The sequence below is a fragment of the Delphinapterus leucas genome, chromosome 8, assembly GCF_059928025.1.
Source record: "Delphinapterus leucas isolate spDelLeu-1000000601 "Yukka" chromosome 8, BTC_Dleu_Yukka2, whole genome shotgun sequence".
Taxonomy (NCBI): Eukaryota; Metazoa; Chordata; class Mammalia; order Artiodactyla; family Monodontidae; genus Delphinapterus; species Delphinapterus leucas.
In genome coordinates this window covers 79,114,555-79,136,221 of record NC_143136.1, presented here as the reverse complement: position 1 = coordinate 79,136,221, position 21,667 = coordinate 79,114,555, and the positions used below count along the sequence as shown (strand labels likewise).

At 36.0% G+C, this 21,667-nt stretch overlaps 1 protein-coding gene across 1 annotated transcript; it reads left to right on the top strand.

Moving 5' to 3' along the window:
- Positions 1–528: 528 nt before the first annotated feature.
- On the top strand, positions 529–20,571 carry TNFAIP6 (TNF alpha induced protein 6). The gene is made up of 6 exons (XM_022569702.2): positions 529–746; positions 5,615–5,752; positions 7,421–7,582; positions 11,474–11,702; positions 13,795–13,835; positions 17,152–20,571. Exons 1-6 carry the CDS (start codon positions 653–655, stop codon positions 17,319–17,321), a joined length of 834 nt encoding a protein of 277 aa, XP_022425410.1. The 5' UTR covers positions 529–652; the 3' UTR covers positions 17,322–20,571.
- Positions 20,572–21,667: the final 1,096 nt, after the last annotated feature.

The window sequence follows — 21,667 nt, the reverse complement described above, 5'->3', positions numbered from 1 at the left end:
ACCAAGGACTGCAACAGACCCCACCCAGGACAAAAGCAGAGGAGAGGGTAAAGAAATGCTACATCACTGGAGACAGTTTAGAGTTTGCCAGCTGTGCACACTTTTTGTTTCAAACGTTCTATACAAGCTTGGCAATGTTTAAGGAAAACTAAAGTAACATCACCAGGGTCAAGTTCAAGTGTTTAACCCCAAACCCCATACCGCATAATTGCCTTACTGCAAATAAGATATTCAGGGTTTCTCTTAAAATCCCTACTGGTGTCTTTCTTTTGTTGTTTTGAAACCACTGCTGAATCTGCACCAAGTTAAACAAACTTCCTAAGAGAAAAGTGTCCATGACAGATAGAATAAATGATCCCCTTTCAAAGTAAATGAATTTTAAAATGTAGATGATCATTCTATATCCTTAGTTTTGGCTGCCAATGCAAATGAGTCAGAGAATTTGCCTCAGACAGTGAGTTAATTGTGTAACTCTACAGAGGAAAATGCCATTGGAGAGTACTTGCTGACCTCACAGCTGAAAAAAAAAAAAGAAAAAAGAAAAACCATTTAAAGATGTGGAAACCAGATGTTTCAGACACATTTCAGCCTCTGCTCTGGGAATTTATCCTGAGCAGCCCCTAACAGGCTATTCCTTCTCTACAACTGAGATATGATCATCTTAATTTACTTATTTGTCTTGCTGTGGGAAGAGGCTCACGGATGGGGATTCAGAAATGGAATTTTTCATAACTCCATATGGCTTGGTAAGAAACTTCACTCATGAGCTTCTTGTTGGGAAAGTCGCTTCTTTGAATTCATGGAGAAGTGAATCAAAGCTGTAAATTTTTCTCTTCTGTTCAAGGCTGATGTTTTCAAAGAAAATGCTTGGGAAAGATAGATGCTGGAATGCCTATATCATTTTTTAAAAAGTGTTTCTGCCTTCTAAAATTTTAAAATAGCTTTTTATAAAGTGAACTTTTCAGTAGAAAATAGAGGTTAATATTTATATTCCATATGAAAATATGCTTTAAAATTTTCAAAGAAGGTGTGGTGGTATAGTGCAGAATGTTTCCTTAACAAAATAAAACCACCAATATAGTATTTTGTTTTCATTTCAATGCATTTCTAGTCAGATTTCATATCAAGTAACCATAAGAGAATTACAACAGGTAAATTGGAATATACAATAATTTTATAATCATTGCTCCATGTACTCTGAACTGTAGTGTATATCATGCTTTTTCCAAACATCTTTTGACTAGTTTGACAAAGCCAGCTTGTAATACAGAAAAAAATGAAAAAAGCTTGTGTTTCTGGATGCATTCTTACCACTTGATTTCTTTTGTTTGAGCTATCCATTTAAATACCTTTCTACCTCTTTTGTTAGACAAGGAAAGTTTCTTTTGTTGTTTTGTTTTGTTAAATGTAAGGAATGACATAGACCTAACTGCGAATATAAACAACAGACCAAAAAAGGCTAAATAGAGAAAACCCAAAATACCCCATATAGTACTCTAAACAATGCTTTAATTCTCATGATACAAATTAATACTGCTTTATGTTCACTGTTGTGTTTGATAGTGAAAAAAATATGAATTGCTCAAGAAGAAAACTGACAAATCCTTGTATAAAATAAATAAAGAGAAAGCAAAATTAACCTAGATCTTGATGTTATGCTTGCTAAGCAGCACATAGTTATAGAATATTTTCCCTTTCAGCATGTTTCTCTCTGGTAATAACTGCAGCCATGCGGATTTCATTAGAAAGCTCGATTGCAATGCACAGCCTTGCAGCCTCTTTTTTCAGTTTGAGCCAGTGAACAGCTTTCATGCTGAACAGTGCAATCCATTTGGCCAAGATGGGGTCTGGAATTTACTAGAGGAATGAGCAAGTCTCTTTATTTTCATTGCACACCATCAAACTTGGGAAATATACACCTATTTGTCAGAAATGACAAAGATGATCATAAAGCTAGTAAGAGTTAAACCCACATGGATAAACTTTGAAATGCTGTCAAATTTGCTAATGATCAAGTAATTTGGAGTTGTTGTTGTTGTTTTTTAAAGTGATGTTGTATATCACCAAAATATAAACCTAGACAATAGGAGTTCTGTCCTAGAGATAGAGAGGAGCAAACCCAAATGTTTGTTAATAGTATGCTGCACATTTGAGGCCCGGAGTGATTGCACAGTGCTTCACGCTTCAATGTGAGACAAATTATTGATCAGTCAGCCTAGCATAAATTGTTTACAGTTGGTTAGGCCAATGTAGTATTAGAAAACTATTTAGGGAGGGAAGAGAGTTGAATTAGAAGGCAGGAATCTGCTAGCGACTATCAAGAACAAGGCACTTTAAACTCTTGGTCTCAGTCCCATACTGGTAAAATGAGAAGTCTGAAGTAAGGGACCCCTAAGGTTTATTTTTAACTCTTATATCCTCTAATTCCTTAGATAGTAATTTTTTAAAAAGACACTTAAGGACAAGAGACTTCAACTCGTTTAAATGGATTATGAAAATCAAAAAATGTACAGATAAGCAATTCTTTTTAGCCATTGTATGGAATCCAAAAAAGGAGAAGGGAAAAGTAACATTATCATGAGCTCCTACTAGGATACAGAAGCTATGCTTATGGGTTTTATGGTTTATATATTCCAAAAAATAGCTGTCATTATTCTCATTGGATAGATGAAGAAACCGAAGCTCAGGCAGTGATTTATACAAGGTCACACAACTGGTCCACTGTAGAACCAGGAATAGAAATCAGAGCCAACATAGTATTGTGTCACCACTTACTAAAAGGAAAAGGAAGTTATTGGTTAAATAGATTTTCAATTTCAGTGAATGACAGCTAGAAAAATTAATAAATTATTACTTCCTCTGAAAGGTGAAATTTTTTAGATTAGGACTCATTGTACAAAGGACCATCTTAGTAGTTTAAAATTCTGAATTGAGAAATACTTTAAAATAAATGTGTGCTTAAAACTGTCAAGTACACATGCCAAGGGTACTCAACTGTTCATAAGGCAAAATAATGGGAAGTTTGGGTCTCTTTCAGGAACAGTGTGGAATATTAATATTATTTAATAAACTAAAAATTATAGCATAGACATTTCTGCTATTTAAGTTACTATCTTATTACTAGACAAGTTTAAGAGGTACCAAAAGTTTAAGAAAAACTACCAGGAAGAAAACTTAAAATTATTTAAAAATTTTTTTCTGTTAATTTATTTTTTTCCTGCAAACATCTGTTAAAAGAAAAACTGAAGCATACTTAAAATTTTGAGTTTATCTGAGCAAAAATCCATTTGAATTTGGCAGCATCCAATCTAACAGATAGAAAGGAGCTCCGAGGAATGGTACAAAATGCAAGACTTTCATAGGCAGAAGGGAGCAGGCAGAAGGAAGTTTTACTAGGTGAAAAAGCAGGTTGGTTATGGCAAGGTTACTTTCCTTCAGCGGATGGCAGGGGTCTATCAGGCAGATGACCTAACTGGTGGTGATCAGGAGATTTCTGACTGACTGGTTTAAAGATTCCATTTCTGGGTGAGCCGAAACCATACTTAAGTCTTGGCTTGGTGATGTGGGGCTTAGCATAAGGGACTCCATTTGGAGCTTGCTGTCGTGTTTTTAGTACAACATATTTTTACTTCTGGAGTAAAATATCACGGAAATCTTAGTTTGAGAAACCTTGGCAGACAAAATAATTCTTACAAAATTTTTTCAAATAAAGATCTTTTAGAGAACAGATACAGGGCTTCCCTGGTGGCGCAGTGGTTGAGAGTCCGCCTGCCGATGCAGGGGACGCGGGTTCTTGCCCCAGTCTGGGAAGATCCCACATGCCGCGGAGCGGCTGGGCCCGTGAGCCATGGCCGCTGAGCCTGCGCGTCCGGAGCCTGTGCTCCACAACGGGAGAGGCCACAACAGTGAGAGGACCGCGTACCGCAAAAAAATAAATAAATAAAATAAAATAGAGAACATATACAGTTTTAACATTTTTAAAAAGTAACAATAATCTCCATTACAATACATTAGTAAGCACTACATGTCTCCTTCTCTACTAAAAGCCTTAGTACCCCTGTACTTCAAAATAGATGTACTTGCATTGCCCACTAGTGCTCGAGTTGCTTGAGAACAGGGCTTGATCCCCAGCACCTATCAAAGTACCTCATGGTATATTCTTAAAACAGCCAAATTGGAAACGAGTAAAAGTTTAGTTAATGAGGCTTTACCCTATGTGTAAAGTGTCCTATGAAGGACACTTGGGAAGTAGGTGACTCTCAAAGGGGAAAATGACTTTGATGTTCCTTGTGTTCTCTGACCTCTAAGTATCAGATGCACTAAGGTACTGTGTATTAATGACAGGCTTTTTCCATATAAGGTATAAGAGCAGTATCCCTTGGAGTCCAGAAAAATGCCAAGCAGCACCTCCCATTGAACTGTGGCATTGTCAACTTCAGCTTGGGGAAGAGAGTAAAGAACAATATTTCTAATACTGCTGGATTCATATCTTGCTGCATGCCAAGAAACATACGTTCTCGTTGGAAATGGTCTTGATGGTGGCTGATTGCACAGGTCAGGGGACAAAGACTTAACAATAATCTGACAGTCAACATAGAACTGTTAGCGCTATGTTATGATTATTGTCTTGGGAATCTTTTCACATTGTTTCTATGGCAAAATGCACTCCAGACTCAAAACTATCATTTTAAACAGTGATCTATTGGGAGACGGCTCATGTATGACTTAACACTATCTGAAATACGTTGGGAACAAATGTGAACCGAAAAAGACAAACCAGATAAAGAACTTAGGAACTGGTAGTTAGGTGTGTCCCACTTTTTCTCTGCTGTAGTTAAATCTATTTTTCTTTTCTTCAATGTAATATTTGCTTGCCTTGGATTCCTTTAAACTTTTCCTCAGTTTTTGATTTGTTTACTAAATTCTCAATTATATTGCATTAGTCATTTCCCTCAAATGGATATTTTGGCTTACTTTTCTCCTTCAATGTAAGCCAATTTTCATTGGTTTCTTTTGCCTTCAACTCCTTTTCTTTTCCTATTGCTTACCTTTCCAAGTTTTTAAAACAAAGTCAAAAAAAAAAAAAAAAAAGTCAGGGCTTCCCTGGTGGTGCAGTGGTTGAGAGTCCGCCTGCCGATTCAGGGAACACGGGTTCGTGCCCCGGTCCGGGAAGATCCCACATGCCGTGGAGCGGCTGTGCCTGTGAGCCATGGCCGCTGAGCCTGCGCGTCCGGAGCCTGTGATCCACAACGGGAGAGGCCACAGCAGTGAGAGGCCCGTGTACCGCAAAAAAAAAAAAAAAAAAAAAAAGTCAAAACTCTATCACCTTTGGATAATGCAGAAATACAATGTTGTGTTAAAACTTTCTTTCAGGTTATCAGTTCAAAAAATAATTTAGCCTCAAGTTTCTATCTATGTCCCCCAAAATTCCCCTCATTCATATTTTTTTCCCAAAGCTTTCTAACAATGAAAACTTAGCCACTCAAGGCAGCTGATCCAGGGAACCCTTTGGCAGGAACAATAGCTGATGTAATCTTCCAGCTGAGGCCACAAAATTTCCCTTGTTCCACAAGAATGGATAATAGTGCATTGACGACATTTTGTGAATTCACAGAACAAGCAGCAGGCGTGTACCACAGAGAAGCGCGGTCTGGCAAGTACAAGCTCACCTACGCAGAAGCGAAGGCGGTGTGTGAATATGAAGGTGGCCATCTTGCCACCTACAAGCAGTTAGAGGCAGCCAGAAAAATTGGTAACAGCTTTGACAATAATCTTCTTCTTTTTCACCCTTGGAAAAAAAATTTTCCACCTTTCCTGCAACCCCTTATTAAGACTTTTCTCTCCACCCCTGCTAATAGTTCCTCTGGCTTCTCCCATCTTCTCTGCCTAGAGCTGGTAGACAATTCCTACTACTAGTAACTTAGTTGGGGTCACACCCCATTGGGAGCTAATAAATAAACATCAAAAGAAAATGAAGACATCATTATCTCGATATCATTTAAACCCCTCATTAATTTTAATGCCATTGCTATTCATTTTTAATATCATTCTATCTCTTCTTGACGTCTGTGTGTCATTTTCCTCAGCTGTTAAATGATGCTACTATGTTGTCTTACAAGGAAATTTACTTGGTAGAAGAAATAGTGAATTTAGTGGATTTTTTTTCAATTATTTTCAATTTTTTCCTTTTCTTTTTTTTACATTAAGTGGGAGAATGCATTTGTACTTTAGGATCAAAAGCCATGAGGAAAAGGAGGATAAGCAAGTTGTAAGGTGGCAGATGAAAGAAACTGGGAAGATGATGTCAGGACACCTGGTGAAAAACCAGTAATTAACAAATGCTGTTTGCTTCTTTATATTAAAAAAAACAGGTTGCTACTGTCTCTCCTGGACTTTCAGGAGAATCCAAAAGGCCACCCTAATTCAGAATTTTCTTCTCCACTGAAGATATCCCTTTGCTGATAGGAACATACCTGGCAAAGCTCATACTATTATTATACATTACCCAAGACAAAAATAAAGGTGTTCTCGAAAATGCCCCAAAGTCTCCCCAGATGACTGCTCAGTCTATACCCTTTGGGCTGTGTGTGTGACGCAGTAAATGGAATGGTATACAAAGGCCAGAGACATTACTAGCCATGGGGGACTTGTAGTCAAATCGTTCTTGGGTGGCATCGGCAAATACTAAAACAGCCTCCAAAGATGAGTAAGGAAAACAAGGCTGAGGCTTTGTTTGAAATGTATGAGTATTTTTATCCCTATTCAAATTTTTAAAATATTGGTGATATCTTTTTTTTCTTTTTTTTTTTTTGCGGTACGCAGGCCTCTCACTGTTGTGGCCTCTCCCGTTGCGGAGCACAGGCTCCGGACGTACAGGCTCAGCAGCCACGGCTCATGGGCCCAGCCGCTCCGCGGTATGTGGGATCTTCCCGGACCGGGGCACGAACCCGTGTCCCCTGCATCGGCAGGCGGACTCTCAACCACCGCGCCACCTGGGAAGCCCTAGTGATATCTTAATTGACCCTGAAGGAGAAATTATCATCTGAAAAAATTTTTTTCAGTATTGATGGTAATTCCAGAAATTAACTCATGGCACTAGCTCGGTCATTTGTGAAAAGAAGCCAGCTCTGAAATTGGATTGTTTTCATATCCATGGTATTATTATTTCCTAGTCCATCTGCTTCTTTTTTTTTTTTTTTTCCAATAAGATGTCATTTCCTAGTAAAAGTCAGATGTTACAAGAACTTTCATATACATTCAAACTTTATTTTTTAAGAAAACAGTTCTTCCCCTTTTATATGAAGTGGATTTGGGCAGTTAAGACACTTGTCCCTGTTGCAAGGGGCCATCTTGGTTGAGATGACCTTCGCTCAGCTGAGGGAATAACCAGTTAAGCCATTATCCTTCCATTCTCTTGCAGGATTTCACATCTGTGCTGCTGGGTGGATGGCCAAGGGCAGAGTTGGATACCCCATTGTGAAGCCAGGGCCCAACTGTGGATTTGGAAAAACTGGTATTATTGATTATGGAGTCCGTCTGAACAGAAGTGAAAGATGGGATGCTTATTGCTACAACCCACATGGTTTGTCAAAAACAATAATTTTATACTATATAAAAACAGGTACAGGTTACTAAGAGCTTAGTAAAAAGAAATGACTTCTTCTTCCAGAGAGAGCAATTTAGTAACGATAATTATTAATAACAACTACCATTCATAGAATGATTATGCTGTGCCACACACTGACTTATGTCTCTTCATCCACACTGTCACTTTATTGTTATACCCATTTTAGAATTCAGGAAACTAAAGTTCAAGAGCTTAAGTAACTTTCAGACAGCCAGTAATTAGTAGGCAGGTGAGATCACGACTTAATTCTTTTCTGTGCCAGGGAACTTCCTGATTACAAAGGACAAAAAAAAAAAAAAAAAAAAAAAAGATTATAAACTTGTCACAGTTAACTAGCTAAAACCAAGAAGTAGTACTACCAAATGTTAACTGTTCAAAATTATCCCTTTAATAGAATGAGAAAAGGGAGACAGAATAAACAAAGTTTTTCCCTAATTTCTTTTTGGGCATAAATTCTTAAACTTCCAAACTAAGCAACCCTCACTCTGTGGTTTGTTTTAACAAATATATACTGGATATGCTAGTTATTATTGTAAGTACCTGTTTATTCATATTCTTTTTCCATGGTTGATTGCAGCTAGGAAAACTTTAAAGAGAAAATTAACACATTATAATTACTATAAACAGTAATTCTTGGTCCATGCTGTTGGAGAAAACAGTAGACTGTTGTTTTGGGATGTATTTCCCCCAGGATAATATTACAAAGTGTTACAACATGTTACAAAGTATTTCCCAGATATATGATCATAAACATCCTCAGGTGGTGTCCCATTTGGATCTACCTTAGAGAATGTCCATGACAAAGTAGGAGATTACAGTGAAGTTCTAGCATATTATTATAGAATTTATTATTTAATAATATTAACCATTGGAGAACAGTTTCTCACATTTGCAACTAACCTCTACCTCACAATAATGTATACTCCAAGTAGAAAAGAATTTTTCCTAGAGCTGTCACCTTTTCCCACTTGAGACAAAATATGAATAAATGGGGGTGGGGTGGGATGAACTGGGAGATTGGGATTGACATATATACACTAATATGCATAAAATAGATAACTAATAAGAACTGCTGTATAAAAAATAAATAAAATTCAAAAAATATGAATAATGTGCATTCATATAGACTATAACTTTCAAATCACTTTGACATACTTTAAGCCTATAGTATACTATATTTAGTCCTATATTTAGTCATTGTTAATAATTCATATATCTTCTTTTCCTCTCTTTCTCTCTTCCTTTTTCTTAAATATATTTATACAGGCAACTCTCTTTTTACTCTTAAGAGTAACTTCTATTTCCAAATATATTATCTGATTCTTCTGCTTGATAAACTCCAGGATCTCTGAGCATCTACTCAATCATTTCCAAAGGTCAAAGTCTAAGGAAGATGTAGAAGTACAAATGGAAAGATTCTTACAGTATTTCATTGCCCTTTTATAAGAATGCCACCTTAACTTACAAATTTTTATAAGCTGCTTTTGTTTCTTATAGAGGCTGAATGCTTTTTACTCTGGGAATGTGTGTACAGAATCCTGGGAGACTTGTGCTTACTCAAGTCTCAGCTTACTTTTGGATTCAGTGATATACTGATTATTTAGGATGTGGTCAACCTGAAGGGGACTGGGGGCCACCTGAACTAGCAATGGGAGAACAGTTCATTGAAAAATAATTGGAATGAAAAAAATCATAATGGTATCAGAAAAATAAAGCAATGATTATTAATTAATCAATACCACCAAGTTAGAGTTGATTGAAGCAAGGAAGAATAGGGTCATTCAGAAGTGTTCAGAAGTCAGCTTGCTCATTCGAGTTCTGAATGTGTGGCATGATGCCGACTGCCTCCTGTATGAATACTTCTTAACCAATTAACTGTCAGTCCTCAGGGACCCAGCCTGCTTTATAAATCTGTCATTTTCTAAATAAGCAAGAGATGAGGCAATAATTATATGTAACACGAAGTATAGAGCTGAATAGATATAGCTAAATATAAAAACAAGTTAGTTCAATATTTGAATATTTTTCCTAATCTAATGATATATACATCAAAGATAGGATGCTATGGGACAGAGAAAATCACTCCCAAAGCGGGCACTGTACATGCTTATGTGTACATATAAACTATGTATTATATAATATTTAATAATACAATAAGAATAGCTTACACTTTGCATAATACCCTTAAGCTATCCTTTATATTTTATCCTCAGAATAGTCCTGTGAGGGAGGTAACAGGAGAGACATGACTATATTTATTTTACCAATGGAGAAACTGAGGTATAGACTGGACGCAGAGCTCAGACTAGATCCCTGACCCTCTTTTGTCACTTCCTTGCCTTTCTAAGAGCCTGTTCTGCCCTGGGGTGATAAGCTTCCTTTACTTCTATGGTGTGAAGGATTCTAACACAATTTTTTATTGTAATAGTTATTTTAAAGGAGAATATTCTTGTAAAAAACTTCTAATTGGGGAATTCTCTGGCGGTTCAGTGGTTAGGACTCGGCGCTTTCATTGCCGAGGGCACAGGTTGGATCCCTGGTCGGGGAACTAAGATACCGCAAGCTGTATGGCACAGCCACAAAAAAAAAACCCTCTAATTGATATAACAAAAAATACCTTTGAATGCTATCCAGAGTCACCACTACCATCACCACCACTCAGATTATTTTTGAGTTTCCAGTTTGTATCTTTTTTTCAAGACACTAGACATTTAGGTGATATTTAAAATTAACTGGGGCCCTTCCACAGCTTTCTCTTGAGGCATACTGTAAAATCATTGTTCTGGCGGAGATTGTTTGTTCTTATAACAGGTTATGGGACAGGACAGAAATCGATGAAATGGTAAATGACTTGAAAAAACCAACATGGATATCTCCACCAAATCCTCAAATAGTATTAGGATTAAGTTGCTAATGTAAACCAGTAAAAGGAGTATACAATGATTATAAATTATTCCTTTTAACTGGATTAGAGTGACCTTCAAATTCCCTAAGTGATCTTCATATTCTATAATGATTTCCCAAACAGAATTTATTGGACTCATTATTCCAAGTGTCTGAGTCCCTGAAGACACAGTGGTGACACCACAGAACAAAATCCCTGTCATCTTGATTGGGCTGTTGGTAATATGGGCATATGTATTTGTCAAAACACATTTAAGTGTACGCATAAGACATGCATCCTATGCTTAAAACGTAAACAGAGCAAAAATGTCAACAGGAGCACAATTACTATTCCTTCTTGCTGTTTTACTTTTTAAAAAACTCAAAAGTGGGGAATTCCCTTGTGGCGCAGCAGTTAAGAATCTCCCTGCCAATGCAGGGGACACAGGTTCGAGCCCTGGTCCTCGAAGATCCCACATGCCACGAAGCAATTAAGCCCATGCGCCACAACTACTGAGCCTGTGCTCTAGAGCCCACCTGCCACAACTACTGAAGCCCGCGTGCCTAGAACCCGTGCTCCGCAACAAGAGAAGCCACCCCAAGGAGAAGCCCACGCACCGCAACAAACAGTAGCCCCCGCTCACTGCAACTAGAGAAAGCCCGCGCGCAGCAACGAAGACCCAATGCAGCCAAAAATAAATTAATTAATTTTTTAAAAGTTAGAACAAAAAAAAAATTCACAAGTGGTCTATATTCATTTTAGAGAATTTAGCAACTATTAATGAAAAAACTTTTATTCTTTAGCTACAGTTACACACAATATACTATGGATGCTATATATTAAATATTTTTATTTCATAAAAAGTACTAAATAGATGGACACTAAGAAATGAATATCTTTTTTAAAGTAGGAATCATTTTTTTAAAATGCTTTCTTATCATTTTTTTTTTTTCTCTTTTCAGCAAAGGAGTGTGGTGGTGTCTTCACAGATCCAAAGCAAATTTTTAAAACTCCAGGCTTCCCAAATGAGTATGATGATAACCAAATCTGCTACTGGCACATTAGACTCAAGTATGGTCAGCGTATTCACCTGAGTTTTTTGGACTTTGACCTTGAAGATGACCCAGCTTGCTTGGCTGACTATGTTGAAATATATGACAGTTACGATGATGTCCATGGCTTTGTGGGAAGGTATGTATTGTTTCTCCATACAGGAAGCTAATGAACACCCGATATTTTGCATGATGTTTCTTTTATTTCTCTCCAACTGTCCCTACAACATTGATTTTCCAGTTTATCTATTCTCCTGCAACAGAGTATCCTTTTTTAAAAAATTAATTTATTCATTTATTTATTTTTGGCTGAGTTGGGTCTTCGTTGCTGCACTTGGGCTTTCTCTAGTTGTGGCAAGCTGGGCCACTCTTTGTTGTGGTGTGCGGGCTTCTTATTGGGGTGGCTTCTCTTTGTTGCGGACCACAGGCTCTAGGCGTGTGGGCTTCAGTAGTTGTGGCTCACGGGCTCTAGAGCGCAGGCTCAGTAGTTGTGGCGCACAGGCTTAGCTGCTCCGCGGCATGTGGGATCTTCCCGCACTAGGGCTCGAACCCGTGTCCCCTGCATTGGCTGGTGGATTCTAAATCACTGCGCCACCAGGGAAGCCCCAGGGTATCCTTTTTTAACCACGACTTTTTTTTGCTCTGTTACTCATAACAAGCCATAGTCAGCTGCTATGTCTACTTATTAAAATAGTTATAGCTGCTTTTTGATTTGTTAAGTTGTAACAATTAGTTACATATTCTATTTATAAAGACCTCAAGATTTGACTAACAGGAGAAAGAAGATGTATGAGTTGGGAAATTTTGGGGGTTTTTTAAATGTTCTGATTTCTGTCAACTTCCTAAAAATAATTATAAATTCAATAATTGTTGCCTTTCTTCTGTGTACAAAGCATTGTACTAAGTGTTATGGATATAAGGCAAATAAGTAAACTATAGCCCCTTCTCTCATATAGTTTAGCTAAATATACAATGGATATCTTTTAAAAAATAACTTTCTTTGCCATAAAAAACAAGTATTTCTTTCCTCAGTATTTTTCCCTGGGTTTTTTAACATGCTGGGACACACTTTTTTTGTGTTCCCATCCATATCTTTAACATAGTTTAAATTTAACAATACAAAATTTGCAACATTTTACAAAACATTGTAAATTAAAGAGTGTACAGTTAAGGTGTTTTATGTATTCAGGTCCCCACTTAATAATGTGTATTTTAGACTATTCATTATCAATAGATTATCAGTTATCAATTCTCTATTATCCATAATAGTAACTTAATGAAAGAAAATAGTAGTGGGGATAATTAAAAATGACAGACAATATCTTTTATTGACTTTGAAATCTGTAACTTAAATACAAAGAAAAACAAAGGCATTTGTTGCATAAATGAACAGCAATTTTTGGATGGAAAGTGGTTTTTGTTTTGTTTTGTTCTTTAGCTGAGACTACTACTATAGAAAAAATATATAGTTTTTTAAAATAGTTTGAAGAAGACTAGAAGTAGGGTTGGAGGAATTAAGAACAAAGTCTTTTTTGAAAGAATGGACCTCCTACCTTGGGAATTAAGGTAACATTTTTATTCTAAACCTAGTTTCAGAAATCAATTAGAGCTCTAGATAAAATCATAAATGATTTTTTAATCTACAGGCTAATTTGTTATTTATTGGATTATATTGTGTGATTTACCTTTATAATAGACTTTCTCCCCCTCAGGAATAAATTACATTGTTTTAGAAACTGATAAAAACCCTTACTTTTTATATTATCATGTGCAAGGGAATTCCCTTCAAGCCATGATTCAGATAAAAATCACACCCTCTTATGTCTATAAGGTCCAACGTAATTCTTTCCCTTTTAAATCAGCCATACGCCCATTCTTCTCTGTGAAGAAAACTTCATGAGATTAATCAGAAACAAATATAAAAAATTTCCAAATAGATTCAAATTGTCTACCACACAAAAAGCTTTGTAGGCACACAGTAATGCCACAAATTCTTTCTTAAGAATCTCATTAATGCTGTGAGGAGGATATTTCAAACAGTTTTAACCCCTCTTCTCTCTTACAAATTCAAGTAAAAATAAATAAATATAACAATAAAATGTTGTAAAATAATAGGAAAATGAGCCATTACTTAGGGGAAATAAAGTACGTCAATTATCAGTAAGAGCCACTTGCAATAGCTATATAATAATCATTCATGTGACCTCTCTTTTTAAAAAATTCTCTTTCAGATACTGTGGAGATGAGCTTCCAGAAGACATCATTAGTACAGGTAATGGCTCTAAATTGAAGAACAAAGCTATGATTTGCTTTCTCAGTATCAGTGAAAATGAAGGACCCAGTAGTTATTACTATATACTTTTTAAAGTTGAGAGAGCTGAAGACAGATATAGCTTGCTAGCTTGTAAAAGGCAAAGAAGTGCTTATTTATACTTAAAGACTTTTACCAACTCCTTGCACTAAAAATGTGTACTCTGGTTATTTGCAGGAAGTGCAGTCTGAGATAGTCTTGAATCTGCAAATCCATAAATACTGCTGTAGCTTATAATTCCCATAAAATGTGGTAATAAAAGGTCTAAACTTTTCATTGATAAAGGATTGAAGTAATATGTAAAGTTGTTTACATATTCTATCACTGAAAAAAATTTTGCATCATATTTATTGCACTTTCACATTAGTACAGCAATCCCCAGAGTCTTGTGAAGGACACAGTTCTGTTAGATGTTTTTAATAGACACTACATGAGAAAAGGGCTTTTAGGTCAAGTAAATTTGGGAAATATTGGATTAAACAATGTGAAACAGGTTTCTTTATTAGAAGATGTCAGAGAACTTTTACTATGCTAATTATGCATAGTAAATCTAAAAAGGCTAGCTATAGTGGGCAAAGTTTTCCAAATCTTTTTCCTCTTGCTAATTATTTTGTGTGACTTTGTTCCTTAAAATGTACCCCAAGAAATGTCCCTGTAGCAGCATACATTTATCTCAATAAGCAATACCATTGCTATTGCCTCAAACTGCTACTTTCTGACTAAGAACTTTTACTTTCTTAGATGTCTTCATTTTCCTTTTCATTTTCATCACCAGCACCAGTAATTGGCATTCTTTTTTTTTTTTTAATTAATTAATTTATTTATTTATTTTGGGCTGCATTCGGTCTTCGTTGCTGCACGTGGGCTATCTCTAGTTGCCGCGAGCTGGGCTACTCTGTTGTGGTACGAGGGCTTCTCATTGCGGTGGCTTCTCTTGTTGCAGAGCACGGGCTCTAGGCACACTGGCTTCAGTAGTTGTGGCACATGGGCTCAGTAGTTGTGGCTCACAGGCTCTAGAGCACAAGCTCAGTAGTTGTGGTGCATGGGCTTAGCTGCTCCACGACATGTGGGATCTTCCCGGACCAAGGCCTGAACCTGTGTCCCCTGCATTGGCAGGCAGATTCTTAACCACTGCGCCACCAGGGAAGTCCTGGCGTTCTGACTTGCTCTATTTTTCCTCCACATCATAAAAAAATTATCGCAATACTTCTCCAACTAAAAACAACAAACCTACATTGAGTTGCAATTTCTAAGCAGTCCTTAAGCTGAGATACTACTAGCTAAAATTAGTCCCACACCCTAGCTTTGCAGTATATGCAATTCTCATTTATGAATCATTACAAGAGATGGAAATTCTTGTTCAGTCTTGGAATGATTAATGCTTAAATTTTATGAATTCATTACTCTGTTACAGTCTCCCTAGGAAGAGTAATCTGTTAAACTTTCTATTTATCTTTTATTCTTTACTTGAGAACATATTTTATGTTAACAGAAAACGAAAAGAAGACATTTTATGAGATGTAGGAGGTATTTGGGGGGTGAGAATCCTATTTTTAAAATAAAAACAAAATGAACAGAGGGAGAGTCAAAAAGAAGCCTGAAACTTAATATTTTTCCTGTTTTGTTTAAAACAGACAAAACTTACTCCAAATGTAACACAAAATCAGTGTTTTTCTTGCACAACTGCAAGGAACTAAAAAAAGAAAAACCCACACAATTTATTATTCAAAGAGAAACAAATCAACAGAAAAGAGCATAGTTAAATAACAAGCCAAAGATTTAGCAAAACAGCAGGAATACATTGATACAAAGTAATAGAAAAAGAAGATATAAAATATGTTTAAAGTATTATCCTATCAGTCAAGCATAATGCTGTTAACGTTTTGATTTAGTTTTCTTCTTAAATATATACTTACTCACCCCTGGATATTTATATTAAAAAACAAAAACAGAAAATAAATAAACTAAAAATTACCCATTACTGTACCACTTTAAAAAAAGGTATGTAAAGAAAAAATGTGCCCACCCTTCTCATCTCTCCCCACCCAAGAAAGGCATTGGATAACTATGTGGTGACCGTCCTTCCAGATGTCTTCCTGTATTATACAAACATTATATATCAATACATGGAGACCATGGAGCTATTTTCAAGTCAGAGTATAATATTTAGATCATTCTAATTCTTTTTAATGACTACCTAATAGGTACCATAATTTGTCATATACCAATATTTAACATCCTGAAGGTGGTTGTTTTTTTATTTTTCTTTCTTTTGCTATTGAACATTTCACCAGACATTTTTAAACCTCTATTTTGTAGTGCTATTTTATTTTTAAAAAGTAAATATCTAGAAGTGAAATTTTGGGATCATAGGTGATGTGCACTTAGATGTGGATAGATGTCACCAAATTAGCACTAGCCCTACAGTGCCAATTTGTATTTTAACCAGTTGAGTAATCTGAAAAAAAAAAATTTTTTTTTAATTTAAACAACTCTTTCAAGTTTGAGAAAAGTACAGTGGAGCACAGCATGAACTCTGAACTCAAACCTGGTTCTGCCACTTATAACCCTGTGGCCTTGGGCAAGATACTCAGGTTTTCTGTGCCTCAATTTCATCTATAAAAATGACTATTTTAATAGTATCCAACTCATAGTGTTGCTTTGGAAAATAAGATGAAAGGCACTTCAAGCTGTGCCTTTCATCTTATATATATGGGGTTTTTGTAATGAATTCTGGATTTGTGATCTGGATTAAGAAGGTCTTTCCTTCCTGAAAAAGAAAAATATTCCTATATTTATTTTACACAATAACATTTTTCCTTTTTGTTTTTGGTACATTTTGGTCTTTAATGTAGGTAAAATGTAGTTAGGTGCTTTGTGTAAAGGGATCTAGCTTTGTGGGCTTTTTTTTTTTTTTTTTAACAAATGCAAGGCTTGTTGCCCTCATTTAGTAAATAATCCATCCATATCTTAATGGTTTGAACTGCTTGCCATTCTCCTGTAATTTTATGGATGTACCTTCTACAAAGAATACCTCTGAAACCAAAATAGACAAAATTTCCTCTAGGACAGATTGGAGAGCCACAGGAAAAAATATGACAGTCCTGGTCCCAGTTGGCAGTGAAACTACAGACTCTACAGCTTGAGAGTCTAATACTGAATTCTGGGAGTCCTGTTCATGAATTTTTATATTCTCCTATGAGACTGAGTCTTTGAATTGTCAGCCAAATTGAAGGAGAGTAACATCATGGTTCTTTTGCACCTTCCTCCTCCCCAGGAAATGTCATGACCCTGAAGTTTCTAAGTGATGCTTCAGTGACAGCAGGAGGTTTCCAAATCAAATATGTTGCAGTGGATCCTCTATCCAAATCCAGTCAAGGAAAGAATACAAGTACTACTTCTCCTGGAAATAAAAACTTTTTAGCTGGAAGATTTAGCCATTTATAAAGCAAAGAAAGACATTCCGCATTTATGTTTCTATCTTTTGGAGCCTCTTTGATCTCACTTTTATATTATTATTAACATTTATTTATTATTTTTCTAAATGTGAAAGCAATACCTGATAATTTGGGGAAAATTGGAAAATACAGAAAACTTTAAATGAGAGAATAACATCTCCCATAATCCCATTGCATAAAAATAACAAGCATTAACATTCATATATTTTTCTTTTAGTCATTTTTTGATTTGTGGTATATGTATATATGTATCTATATGTATTTGTATTTCAAATTTTGGAATGCTGCTCTATGTACAATTTGATATCTTGGATTTTTTACCATTGAACTTTACGGTGTACACGTTTTCCCCTATCGTTGAGTATTCTGCAAAAACATGATTTCATTTACAGTATTCTGTAAACTGTCCATGCTATGATTGTTCCATACTTTATGTAAGCCTGTCTATTGTGGGAATTATAGGTAGTTTTCATAAATATTGTTTCAATAAACATCCTTGGATATATATGTATTTGTACAGCTCTCTAATTATTTGGGATAGGGTCCTAGAGGTAGAATTACTGAGTCAGAGATTAATTAAAATAAAAAAATATTTTTGAGGGAGATAAGCTGGACTTTATGACACTAATGGGGAGTGGTGGGCTGGATGGCTGGTGGGCTGCACTACTCACTCAGCCTACAAAGACATCCTCTAGGGAAGCGAGAAAGTGAATGGATTAGGAAAATAGCAGGTCATTAACCAGCAGCATTAAGGGTCCATTTGACCTTTGTGGTATGGACTTTAACAGGAGATTGGTCAGCGAGTCTCTTTTCCTCTGGCCATGTTCAGCTACACAGGACAAAGATCAGCGAGAGAGCAGGAGTCAGCAGGGTCAGTTTTGCCAAGTGAGTATAATAAGACAGAGGCAAGGGAGTAGAGGATATGGGTAAAAAGGGATTGCAATGATAACCCAAGGAATTTAGTTTGATAAGGGGTGAAGAGAGGACAGTAAGGAAATGAGGGACAGTAAAAAAGTGGTGGGCTCAAAGAATTGTCAAATCAGAGTATGAAAGGGGACGCACTGGAGAGATAGTAGGTAGTGGTCAGAGAATGAGGTATTAAGTATAACCTTCTGTGGCAGGCAGAACAGTGTTCCCTCCCAGGATGTCTGCATCCTAATCCCCAAAACCTGTGAATATGCTACCTTAGGTGACAAAAGGGACTTTGCACAAGTGATTAAGGACCTTAAAATGGGATATTATCCTGGATTGTCCAGATGGGCCCAATGTGATCACAGGGGTCCTTAAAAGTGGATGAGGGAGGCTTAAGAAAAAGAGTCAGAAAAAAGACGTGACAAGAGAAGCAAAGTCAGAAAGATGCAACATTGATGGCTTTGAAGATGGAGGAAAGGTGCCATGAGCCAAGGATTGTGGGTGGCTTTTGGAAGCTGGAAAAGGCAAAGAGATTCTCCCCTAGAACTTCCAGACGGAATGCATCCCTGCTGACTCATTGATTTTAGCTCAAAGAGTCCCATTGGACTTCTGAACCACAGAACTGTAAGATAATAAATCCATGTTGTTTTAAGCTACTATGTATGTTACAATTCGGGTGGAGCAGTGATATAAAAGTAATACACCTTTTAATCAGTTTCATGCAGGGTTAGACTTAGGAATAAAAGTCTAATTCTAGATGACAAAGCATAAACAAGAAGGAGCTGTAAACAGAAGATAGCTATTTTCTAAACTCAGAGAAATTAATTTAGGTGAATATTATTTAAGGCTAGTATAACATTTCTCTGTTCATGTTTTCCTGCTTACATGTAAACTTTTTTTACTTCCTTGATCATGAATCTTTTTTTCCACTATTGTTTTCACTCTTTTCCTCCCACCCATAGTCTTTTTGGTCTTTTTTCCCCCCAGCTTTTAAAAATTGAAGTGTAATTGACTTACATTATATTAGTTTCAGGTGTACAATACTGTGATTTGATATTTTTATACATTACAAAATGATCACCATTTTAAGTCTAGTTACCACCTGTCACCATACAAAGTTATTACAATATTATTGACTATATTCCCTCCACAGGCGTTTTGGTCTTTATCAGAATTAACTTTTTTTTTCCTCTGGAAATTTTGATAATGGAATTTAAATAGTAAATTGAAGAATGTGTGTTAACTTGAAAATTACAATGCACTCTAGGATATAAGGTATTATTATTGATGATAATGAATATAAATCCTCTAAGATTTTCCTGAAAATAATATTTAGATGTATGAAATATTTAGAATGATGCTAAATGTTATCTATTACCACTGACCCAGGTTCCCCTATATCTCAATGGTGTAGTGAGAGTATTATATGAGAATATTATATACAGGATCAGAGATGGGTTATAATGACTTCTAGAGATTTGACTGAATTAGTTACAAGCCTTCCTACTGAGATTTAGGATACATTATGATCATATTCTAAGATCTATAGAAATTCTTGAAAAGGAAGAATTATAATATATATAGAGATAATTTTTAATAATAATTTTAGTAAAAAAAGTGACCTTGTAGAACATTTTTAAAAACTTGATTTTATTTATTCAATTTAGCATCTTTTGCATGTCTACTCTAGTATTCTTTATGTTCTAGCAATTCCACTTCATTTGAATGTTTTCAGTTTAATACCTGCTTAAATGTATCTGTAGGTTTTTTTCTCTATTTTTTTTTCTTTGTCATGTTTATGTGTGGGTTTGGGAGGTTCCATTTTTTTAAGTTTTACTTACTTTCAATTGAATGTGATCTTGATATCAATATCATTCTCTGAAAATAAAACAGACTGACTAATGTTTATACATGTACATACGTACGTATTCAATATTTTATTTAATATAACATTTGAGTTCAGATTTTTTTGAAGAAAATTTTTTGGAAAGGAAGTTTTTTCAGAATATGTTTTACAACTCATTCCCCTCAAAAAAATTTATTTTGAAGGCAAGTTGTTTTCATGTCTTGTGTTGTTTTTAAATGTCTAAAATATATATCCACAGCTATTTAATTTCCTTCTGAACAAATGCCCAGCAAAGAAAACCACAAGAAGAAATCACATCCCACAAAACCTCAATATATAAAAGTAAACTCCCTAAAAACACAGGCTCTTGGGCCTCCACTGGGAAAGCCACATCCTTAGCAGTATTCATAAAATATAAAACAGTTTTTGAGCACTTATTTGACTGTCAAACAATTATAAATAGGACTATTACTTGCCTAAGTGTTAGTAACCTCACAGTAGTTCTCATGATGTCAAAAGAAAAGTTACATGGTATTAGATTTAACTGAGTCAAGATGTTCATTTAAAATAAAATTACATGTACAATACAGTATGAAAACTAATTTTCATATTGCTCTTTGAAGTTCTATCCCTGCTACAGTGAATAGGAATCACTTGCAGGTTTGTTTATATACCTGATAAGTATGCCTTATCAACAGTTTATTCACATAATGTAGGCAGAAATAGGAAAAATTGCTCCAGTATATGAGCTGTTTCTTGCAAAACCAGAAAGAGCAAGGTTAGAAGGTAAAAATGATTAGAATTGTAACGAGTTGGTTTTTGTTTTTTTTTTCAATTTAAAAGTTACAGGTAATCAAGTTTAAAAGTGCTATAGGGCTTCCCTGGTGGCACAGTGGTTGAGAGTCCGCCTGCCGATGCAGGGGACACGGGTTCATGCCCCGGTCCGGGAAGATCCCACATGCCATGGAGCGGCTGGGCCCGTGAGCGATGGCTGCTGAGCCTGCACGTCCAGAGCGTGTGCTCCGCAACAGGAGAGGCCACAACAGTGAGAGGCCTGCATACCGCAAAAAAAAAAAAGTGCTATAGAGGACAATGCAATGCTAGATAAACATCAGTGTTCCAGCTAAAGTGTTACTGCTATGGGGAAAAGCAACATGTATGCTCTGCCTAAACAGCAGTATCTTCAGCACAGTTGATCATCTACTTAATACAGCTCTTCATCTAGTCAACTAAGATTTTTCTTTTTCTCTTTTTGCTTTCAATTTAATTTAATTTTGGGCTAGTTTATCTGCTCATATTAACAAAACTTAAGAATTTACAGCTGATGTATTATGAATATTCTTCCTCCTATCCTGTTTCTCCATCTACCCATTTCTGGTCCTCAAGAGCTAGTTCCAGTGTCTTCAATATCCTTCAAAAGATTGTATGTAAATGCATATTTTTTCCCTTCCCCACTCCACTTTTTTTTTTTTTTTTTTCTGGATTTTCAGAGGGCTGCCCAAGGGACTGGTTTCTGCCTTGCCTGACTCAGTGTGCTGATGGGAAAAGAATGGATGTGTACTTTGAATACCAGGTTG

Excerpts from the sequence above, each read along its gene's own strand:
- TNFAIP6 (XM_022569702.2), top strand. The coding sequence starts at position 653 with ATGATCATCTTAATTTACTTATTTGTCTTGCTGTGGGAAGAGGCTCAC. Across the intron at positions 7,583-11,473 it reads TTATTGCTACAACCCACATG|CAAAGGAGTGTGGTGGTGTC; the intron begins GTTTGTCAAAAA and ends TTCTCTTTTCAG. Across the intron at positions 11,703-13,794 it reads GTCCATGGCTTTGTGGGAAG|ATACTGTGGAGATGAGCTTC; the intron begins GTATGTATTGTT and ends ATTCTCTTTCAG.